Source organism: Poecilia reticulata, linkage group LG3 (genome assembly GCF_000633615.1).
Source record: "Poecilia reticulata strain Guanapo linkage group LG3, Guppy_female_1.0+MT, whole genome shotgun sequence".
NCBI lineage: Eukaryota > Metazoa > Chordata > Actinopteri > Cyprinodontiformes > Poeciliidae > Poecilia > Poecilia reticulata.
In genome coordinates, this window is record NC_024333.1 from 32405942 (window position 1) to 32416041 (window position 10100).

The following is a 10100-nucleotide window of genomic DNA, read 5'->3' on the forward strand; positions in this document are numbered from 1 at the left end:
CTGAGGAGAGCCAAGCCGTTTCCTGGTTCTCATTAATCTGCAGCAGTGAGGATGAGGATGATGAAGTCTTCTCACCTTCAGGATTTTCACCACCACCTTCTCGTTGTTTGTAATGTTTATCGCCTCRAACACTTCGCTGTACTTCCCCCGGCCCAGTTTGCGCACCAGCTGGTAGTTGTCCTGGTTGCTGAAAAGAGCAGAGACAACTCGCCGTTACCACGACAACGACGACCTTCCSGCGCCCACTGGTGCTCGTCGGCGCGCCGCCTCACCTCCAGTTTGGCACGTGTGCGTCGTAGTCCCAGTACTCCCGGTTCTTCTGCGTGTTGACGTCGGTGTAAACCCGAGCCTTGCTGCTGGCCGGCGAGGATCCGGGCATCGCTGGCGTTGAGGCTCCGCGTCCCGGACCGTCTCCTCCCTCGTAATACTCGTCGGCTCGATAGCGGAAGGCAGCGCAGCGGCTGTGCAGGGTCTGCGGCTCTAAGGTCGCCCCGCTGTGCTTACCATTGGCTTTGGCGGCTCGCGGCCTGACAGGGAAGGCGGCGGGCCGGTCCGGGGCGGCCGCGGTGCAGAATGACAGCGCTACGATCACGGAGTGAGTGAAGCCCCTGAGCAGGATGTTGGGAATGTTGGGATGGAGAACCGCCAGCTGTGGGGAGAAGGAGGAGGCCTTACAGTCCGCCTGGRGGAACACCGTCTGACCACTCAAAACATTTTATTTACACTGAATAAAATGACATCCACCAGCAGCACACTGTGATCTACAGGCACCACCTAGTGGTCACCATGGTACTGCACGTAAACGAATGRTTATTTTAAAATGATAATGGATWCTCGCGACCCGCTTGGGACAAAAGCTGTAAGAAAATGGATGGATGGATGATAATGGATACTCGTCTCAAGCCCTGGTCACTGAAAAGAAAAGATGAAGATATGGGTGGACAGAAAACWAAAGCAGACCCGTCACGATACGTTCTGCAGGACGANGCGCTCTACGGGGAAAACGCGTCGCATTGTAACGGCGCTCTACGGGGAAAATGCGACGCATCGTAACGCCGCTCTACGGGGAAAACGCGTCGCATCGTAACGGCGCTCTACGGGGAAATTGTAACAGCGCTCTACGAGGAAAACGCGTCGCATTGTAACGGCGCTCTACGAGGAAAACGCGACACATCGTAACGGCGCTCTACGGGGAAATTGTAACAGCGCTCTACGGGGAAAACGCGTCGCATTGTAACGGCGCTCTACGAGGAAAACGCGACACATCGTAACAGCGCTCTACGGGGAAACGCATCGTGACGGCGCTCTACGAGGAAAACACATCGCATCGTAACGGCGCTCTACGAGGAAAACGCGACACATTGTAACGGCGCTCTACAGGGAAAACGCGACACATTGTAACGGCGCTCTACGAGGAAAACGCGACGCATTGTAACAGCGCTCTACGGGGAAACGCATCGTAACGGCGCTCTACGGGGAAAACGCGTCAAATCGTAACGGCTCTTTATGCGGAAAACTCGCCCAGCGTTTTTATCGACTCCCACCAAAGCGTTGCGTCGTACCAAAACTTGACGAGGAAAAACACGTTGCATCGTAACGTCACTTTACGTGGAAAAACCCGTCCAGCGTTTTTATAAAACTTGAACGATCCAAACGGGACGACGCCTCCTTCGTTTTCAGTCGGATGCAGGGTTGTGCTGCGTGTCCCACGCGGATCGGCGTATTTGAACCGCGCTCCCTTTATCAAGTTACCTCACTATGTAATCACCATTAAACATGTAGACTCACATAATCATAGATGGCTTTATTTATGCACTTGTTTACATTTTTGTTATGTTGCAAAAAGARCAAACTGAATGTCACTGGTGTTAGCTTTATGTTTTGTTTTTGAAACGACGTTTTTATGCCTTAGATTGTTTGCATTTTTAAAAAGAACGCCAAGGACACAACATTTAAAAACCGGGTGGGTTCGCAGTGACTGAGGCCATGAATCTTTAAATACCAAGTGCCACTGGACTCGGCCGAGCGTTTCGCCCCCAGGGTTTTAATTATCAGTGTTATAATGAAGCTAATCGTTGTCTTAACTGTGTCCTTGGCGGGCTTTCTTAGTTCGCTACTGTGAGTTCAACCAAACTTTACTTTGTTTGGTTCAACATTTGGGATCTTTGGTGGACGTCTTCCAAAGATAACAGGTTTTTGGTGACTACTATCCCCTGAAAATCATGATTTTTAAATCAAAAATATAATTCATTCSAACTTTAATCAATGTATTTGAAGGGAAATAACMATTTCAAGCAGATAATAAACTTAATGAAATGTAGGAATACTAATCGATTGCAGAGATAGGATTATAAAAGGCAAATTTTAACATTATTAGCTAAAAATAAGCTTTTTTGGCTGAAGGGGAAGGGAGTTTAAAGGATGAATATTATTAATGNTTATGTGATTAATGGATTTATTTCTTATTGCAACAAGCCGACTTAAGGTTGGAGAAATGTCTGCAGGAATATTTTCCAGTCTCTCTGAGTGAGAYGCAGAACATTTTTATATCACTATAATGTTATATAACATGACACCAGCACGCTGTGCTGAGCATCGCTGCTCCCAGCGCTGAATAACTGGTGTAAAGGTGATCGATTAAATAATTAAACGCTTCATTCTGGGCATTTCAAGCAGATGTTATGTTGTACTGATTTATTTTCTCTCAGTTYGAAGGTACATCTTAAAAAATAATGGACCTTAAAACACATGTTCTCAATCTATAAATAAATTCAACCTGATTTGAATTCAGGTGGGAAGATCCTGGATTAAATCTGATTCATGTCTGAACAGAACGATGGATAATGATGAAACTGACACGTATAAATAATATTTTATCTACTTTCTAACGTTTTTGTTTTATTTCTTGACAAAAAAAGAGTGTGGACAGTTAAAGTTAACCAGATGGTTTAGAAAAACATTCAAAAATGTAGCTCARAAAATGAAAAATAAATCATAATACAATGAGATTAGCCATTAGCATCGTATCTAAACACTGTGACCATTATAACTGCAGACTGTCAGAGATCCAGGTTTCCACATATCTGTACACAGCAGTGCTGTGACACATGACCTCATGACTCGCTTAAATCAAAACAGGCTGGTAATTACAGTTAAACAAGTCGGTTTAACTGTAATTACCCGTTTTTAGCCCGTCTGAAAGCCAGATGAGTGGAGATGGTTTTGTTTTGGCTCATTGCGTCTGGATATTATTGGGTTTTATTACAACGTAACAACACACACTCCTCTCAAAATCAGWGGAGCCAGCCAGGTATGAATGGACAGCAGAAAACCGCTACAATATGGAAAACAGGGGCCTATTTAAGCATAAAATTAGGTTAAATAAATATGCAACTCGATCAAATTCCTTTGAGCCTCATTGAGCTGTTAACCASGCCATGTTATGAATCTTTATACAAATACTTTATACAAATAAGTACTATAAAACGTAGGATTTCATAACTTCTGCTGATTTAATTTGAATGATGCTTTTCATTTCTACTCAAACAGTGAGAAACAGACGCGCCTCTTAACCGATACGAACTGATTATGCGTTAAATTGTTGTAATTTGAGCATCTTTTAGCGCAGATTCTCATTTTAAGTCCTGTTTTTGGGGCCTTTTAACGCTCAATCATCGTCTGTTTTCTCTTCATCCCAAAAATATGTTTTGTTTTGCATCTAAATTCGGGATTTGGTGCGAATCAGAGTGAAAACCCATCAATAACACCGGGGACTAGTCGTAACTCTTGAGGCGGGATTAGTTAGCATCATCTGTGATGAACTCAACCAGAGCTAACGAGGCTAACTAGTAACGGTAGCCTAGCTGGATAAAACCGTTCAAAAAGCGTAAAGTTTCACCCAGAACTGTGGCGTCACAGAGAAATATACCAGCCAGACTCACCTGTGTGTCCCCACGCAGCTCAACCCGATAACACTATCGATCAATTTGATCGATTAGTGGCGTAGTTTCTGTAAGCTGAGAGAGAAGCTAAAGCTAGCTGCTAACCTCGAGCGCAGAGAGGCTCCTCCGTCATCAACGGTCGTTCGCTCGCGACTCGAGCTGCGATGTCGTCGCGGCGATGCGAGCCGAACCCGGGTCCCCAGATGATCGATGAGGTGATTGGTTTATTGATCCCGACAGATGGGCGGTGGTGGAGGTGTCTCCATCAGCGGCTGCTCTTCACCTCTGCAGTCAACATTACCCGGAAGCTAACCGCGCAGAGGATCCATCGCCACACAAACAGTAAAAAAAAAAAAACAACAAAAATGCAACAAAAACAACAAAAACATTATATTTACTGTTATTTAAATTAGAAAACACACACCTAAAAGGGCGTTAGGTTAAAGGGCATTGATTAAAATATCTAATTGCATGTTGTTCATATCTATAACTCGTGATTTATCGCAAATGACATTTTGTTTATTTATATTAGTCTCAGTGTTTCAAGCATTGAGGTTGACAAATGTACGACTCTGTGACGTCACAGATAAATATACCAGTGCTTTATTATTATTTTTAAAGGATTGTCGATTGATTAAAATATTTAATTGCAAGGATGTTTGGTTTAAGTGACGAAACTGTTGAAAAAGGAAGTTTTAAAAACGCCTGGACAACAAAATAATAGCATGTTGTCAATAGTTGAGTCAGAATGAATTGTTTTTATTAATATTTTTAGAACGATTAATATTAATAAATATCCTAAATATAAGTTTATATATAGCAAAAATAGTATTTATCCATGTTCTTGATGCAAAAGATCCAAGTAAATAAACTAAAAAATGAAATAAAGTTGAAGTTTCTTGTTGACAAAAAGGTAAATAGATGTTTTACAGAATTCAGCAGAGGCGGAGCAGCTTATTATAAGGGTGGTTTATTTTAATATACAGTATGAACAGGGTTTATAATGATATCCTAACGCTTCGATGAACTCCAACAGGAGCTTCTGAAGCGGACTCACCAGGAYTCAAACCATGGCACTCAGTCCCACCCTGTAAACCCCCCAAGTCCACGACTCCAAAATCATTCCTTTAAATATACTGCAAAGATTGTACAGAATATAAATCCACACAGTAAACTAAAGTACACACATATTTTTCTCTTTTTTTCTTACCTTTATCTATCCTTGGTAAAAAACCAACACATAAGTGGCAAGTTTTACTCTGATTTTTAAGTCCTGTTGGACCAGGAGGAGGCTAGGATTCAGTGGAAACAATACAAGGCCAATTCTTAAAAACAAATAACAATACTCGATAATAATAACAATAATAATAATAATAACTTTTGTTATATCTAAAACTAATGCAACTACATCTGTGGCAAGTGAGAAACATAATGCTTCGTGGGGTTAAAACTCGTGAAATTTCCTGTGGAAATGAAGCTCATTCAGAGTGAATAAAAAAGCAGGTAACATAAGCACTATACAGTTATCAAGAGTTTACATCGCGTATACACACAATCTATAATATAACAGAGTAGACTATTCCATGAATCAGTAGTCATAAATATTACACTGTGCATGTCCTATTGCACAAGTCAAGTGTTTCTACGACACGATAGGTACGCGGGTTAGTTACCTACATGTCGCTTGTTTTAATACAAAGATGCAACAACACAGATTTTATAGGAGACGGGCTGTACAGTTTCACAAATCCATGTGAAGCCTTTTCTTCTTCTTCTTCTTCTTCTTCCTCTGAGGATGTCCTAAATAAAGCAAAGCTATCATACAACAGTAATACTAATGTGGGAGAAGAATCCATGCACAGACATCTGGATCTACGTTCTACTGACGTGTTCGCTTTCAGCTTCACCGGACTTTAAATAAAAACAGAAACGAGTGAGCAGAAAGAATAAAAACTAATAATAATAACAACGATATTAATAATAATAATAATAATAATAAAAAGGCACATGGACTGAAGAGGAGCCGACACAAATGGGATGACTGTCTGGAAACGAGAGCCAYCTTTCTCAACAACGGTTACGGAACAAACAACCACATGCAACCACAGACTTTACAGAGAAAACCGTCCCGCGCTCCAAGTCTCACATCCGTTTCTTTCTGCTCTAGTTTTCATTCTTCAAAAAGAAGAGGGATCCCGATTCCCCACGGCGGCGTCTGAGGGACGATGGAGATGGAAAACCTAAGAGGACGAGCAAATTTACGCCAAAAAACYTAAGAAATTTTGAGATAAACAGATGGAATTTTTCCAGAAAAAATACGGGAATTCATTGAGCTCAAAAAATTATTTGCTAAAAACAAACAAAAACATTTAGTACAGCTTTGAATGTAAAAATATTGTTTTTTTTTTGTTTTTTGTTTTTGGGAATTTTTTGTCTTTGAGCTTGGAAATGTACAAGTTTGTTCTACAAAAAATATGTGAGATTAACCTGAAAGTTTGTGAGTTTTTTCTAGAAAACTTCTGAGCTAAAGTTCAACATTTTTGAGTTTATTTTTGCTAATTTTCAACTATGAGGTCAGAAATTTCAAAGTGTTTTTCTAAAACATTTCTGAGCTCAATCTTAACATTTTTAAGTTTTTTTTTCTTTTGCTAATTTTTGACTGAGCTCAGAAATTTCTAAGTTTGTTCTAGAAAAATCCTGACACTAATTAATCTAAAACAGTTTTTTTTCTAGCAAAGTTTCAACTTTTGGAGCGAAAAAAGTGAAAAATTTTTCTTGAAAATTTCTGAGATTAACATTTTTGAGTTTCTGCTTGCAAATTTTCAACTTTGAATTTAGGCATTTCAGTGWTCTTCTCAAATTTCAGAGTTTTTTTCTCTCAAACTTTCAAGTTTTGCAGCTCAGAAATAAAATAAAAAAAATTTTCTAGAACATTTCTGATATTAATCTTAAAATTTCTGAGTTTTTTGGGCAGAAATCTACTCCTTTTTTTCCATATCTACGATGGCCCTGATGCGCCGTCGTACGATTCCCCCCTCTGTGTCTTGGATTCACCAAAAGCAGGAGAGTCACTGGGAGTGTTTTTGGAGTTCACTGGATGCACGGCGCTTCGGGGAAGTTCTCGTTCTCCGCTGTGTGCTGCACCGTGTGCTCCTGCAGCGCCGTGAGGTCGACGAAGCGCTCGCCACACCACACGCATTTAAACTGCGTCTCCCGTGAATGCACGCTCTGGTGCTTGGCCAGGTGCTCCCGCTGCTTGAAGCTCTTGTCACAGTTGGCGCATTTGAACGGCTTCTCGCCCGTGTGGACGCGGCGGTGCCGCTGCAGCTCTGAGGAGTACCTGAAGCGCTTCTCGCAGTCGGGACACTTCAGAGGCTTCTCCCGCGTCGGGTCGCAGCGGTGCTGGACGAACTCGGACGACGACACGAAGCGCTTGTCGCACAGAGAGCACTTGAGCGGCTTCTCCGTGCAGTGGGTGCTTTGGTGCCGCTGCAGTGTGGAATTCTTTTTGTAACCTTTGCCGCACACGTCGCATTTGTACGGTTTTTCCACCTCGCCGCCACATTTGTGCCGCAGCAGCTCCCCCGACTGGCTGAAGGACTTCTGGCAGGACGCRCATTTGAAGAGCGACTCCATGCCGTGGACCTGCTGGTGGTAGAGCAGATGCGACGGCTGCAAGAAGCCCTTGTCGCAGAGGTTGCACTTGAACGGYCGGTCGGCAGGGTTCTTGTGAGTGCGGCGGTGGCGCACCAGGGCGTACTGCTGCTTGAAGCTCATCTGGCACTCGTCGCATTGGAAAGGCCGCTCCTCGGAGTGCGTGCGCTCGTGCTGCCGCAGGTCGGACGGCCGCTTGAAGCTCTTCCCGCACGAGCCGCAGCGGAACGGCCTCTCGCTCTCCGGCTGGCACTGGTGGTGCAGGAGCTCCGACGACTCTTTGAAGTGCATCTCGCATAAATTGCACTTGAACARGTGCTCGCCCGAGTGCGCGTACATGTGCCGCACCAAGTGGGAGCGGTGCTTGAAGCTCTTCTCACACACGGCACACTTGTACGGCCGTTCGGAGCTGTGCGTGCGCTGGTGGTGCGCCAGATGCGATGACTGGCTGAAGCTTTTGTCACACGTGTCGCATTTGTACGGCTTCTCCCCCGTGTGGATCCGCTCGTGGCGCGTCAGCTCCGACAGGTGGCGGAAGGACTTGTGGCACACGGAGCACTTGTATGGCCGGTCGGGCGCGGATGCCTCGAACGTTGGCGGTGAGGCGGCGCTGATGACGGCGCCACCGCCGGAAGTCTCGCCGCTGGAGGGCTGCTGYGGGTTGGCGGCGGACGAGGTGGGYGTGACGTTCCCGGAGCCCGGGCGGTACGTCTTCTCGCAGATGGAGCACTTCATCGGRTTGTTACCGTGCGAGTTGTGATGCTGCGCCAGCGAGGTGAGCAACGAGAAGCCCATTTTGCAGACGCCGCACACAAACGGCTTCTGCTCAACCTGAACGCACTGATGCTCCAACAAGTCGGTCGCCTGACTGAAGATCTTCATGCACTGCGTGCACTGGAACGAGCGGTCCTGCGTCACCATGCACTGGTGCTCGTGTGGGTTGGCCAGGTGGGAGATGTCGTGGCCGCAGGCTCCGCATTTATGCCCTCTGTCGGCCCCTACCTGCAAGGAGGCCTGCTGTGCTTGGACGACGTGCTGCTGCGGATGCTGCGGCTGCTGCAGGGAGGCGTCCGGCTGCAGGACGACRCCGTACACGGTGCAGCTCAGAGAGTTGTCGCCTGCCTGAGGAAGAGTGTGCACAACAGAGGGTGGAGCCACTGCATGCTGCTGCTGCTGCTGCCATGCCTCCGTCATCCTGGATGCAGGGAGGATTATATCCCAAATTTGACACAAGGATGGATGCAGCTGCAGGAAAGTCTGTAWTGAATCGCTCAGTGTCTGGAGAAACCCTGGAGGGGGACGCAGAGTAAAGAGAAAAATAAGTAAACAACAAATAAACAAGATAACACTGAAAGAATGTAAGTATTTAAGCTGAAACAATGTCTAACAAAGTGATAATAAATTCAAAGTGATATAAAAATAAATAAAATACTTGTAAACTACTGTGTTAAGTGTTATTTCTGTTTGTGGCACACGACTGTTTGCCCTTAAGCCCTTAAGATGTCACTTCGTCAAAGTAGCTTTCGCTTCAGAAAGAAAACAGAATCAATGGGCTCGGTCTATTTCCTGGAGCGCTAATCAGAAATATAAAGGTTTTAAATTTTGACACGTTTTTGAATTCGGTTTTTTGTTAATATGTTAAMGACAAAGCGCCTTGTTTGAAGATGTCATTTCTTTCAGGGTTTCAGAGTGAGCCACAAAAACGTTTCTGTTGCAGGATGTAGCTCAATGTTAGCATGCTAGCTGCTAACGGCTGGAGCTTCCTCTCATTTGAAAAAAATAAAAGGAGAATAACATCCGGTGTTTCAAAGTGATGAAGTACAAAAACGAGCTGATTTCTAACTGTGACGGGCGTCTGGAGCGCTGCAGCTTGTAAGCGACACGGSTGAAGCTGGGGAAAAGGCTGGTTTGCAGCGAGGCTAATCGGCGGATGGAGCCCGTATCAGAGCAGGCCTTCCCCGGAGCTGCAGGGGGAAAAATCCGCCTCCTGCAGCCGAGCCTCCGCGCATCCGCTAAAACGAACAAACCCGCAACCAGAGCCAGAACGATCCGCCAGAACTCACCGCAGTTGCTTATCGACGTTCCTTGTCGCAGTCTCTGGTTTGCGCTCGGTAACCGTGGGTGTTTTCGGTTCTCAGACCGGCGGCGGCGGAGGGGATGCGGTCGAAGCCGGACGCCATCCTCCAGCAGACGGACGGACACCGGAAACCGCCACGCAGCGACCCGCTGCCGCTGTGCTGCAGCAGCTACAGCCCATTCATGTCGGAGGAGAATCTGGAAGTGGCGAAAAAGGAGCTCCGGCGGCAATAATCGCCTTTCAGCTTCCGTAAAATTGCTTTCAAACTAACACAAAGGCGATCTGGAGCTGGCTGAAATATTACGAAGGGTAGTTCCTGCTTCTGAACACCAGGGGTCACTGTATCACCCAGTGTAACCGCAACCTAGTTAAAAACTAGTGAGTTGTTCTGAAGTCCTAGTTAAAAACTACTGAGTCCTAGTTAAAAA

At 45.2% G+C, this 10100-nt stretch overlaps 2 protein-coding genes across 2 annotated transcripts in view; both read right to left on the reverse strand.

Moving 5' to 3' along the window:
• The window catches only part of LOC103463034 (casein kinase II subunit alpha'-like), a 12041-nt gene that overhangs the window by 470 nt on the left and 1471 nt on the right, over positions 1-10100 (reverse strand). The window lies entirely within an intron of this gene.
• Positions 6554-9937, reverse strand: LOC103462984 (zinc finger protein 319). The gene is made up of 2 exons (XM_008406063.2): positions 9659-9937; positions 6554-8884 (listed from the first exon to the last, which is right to left on the reverse strand). Exon 2 carries the CDS (start codon positions 8787-8789, stop codon positions 7032-7034), a length of 1758 nt encoding a protein of 585 aa, XP_008404285.1. The 5' UTR covers positions 8790-8884; positions 9659-9937; the 3' UTR covers positions 6554-7031.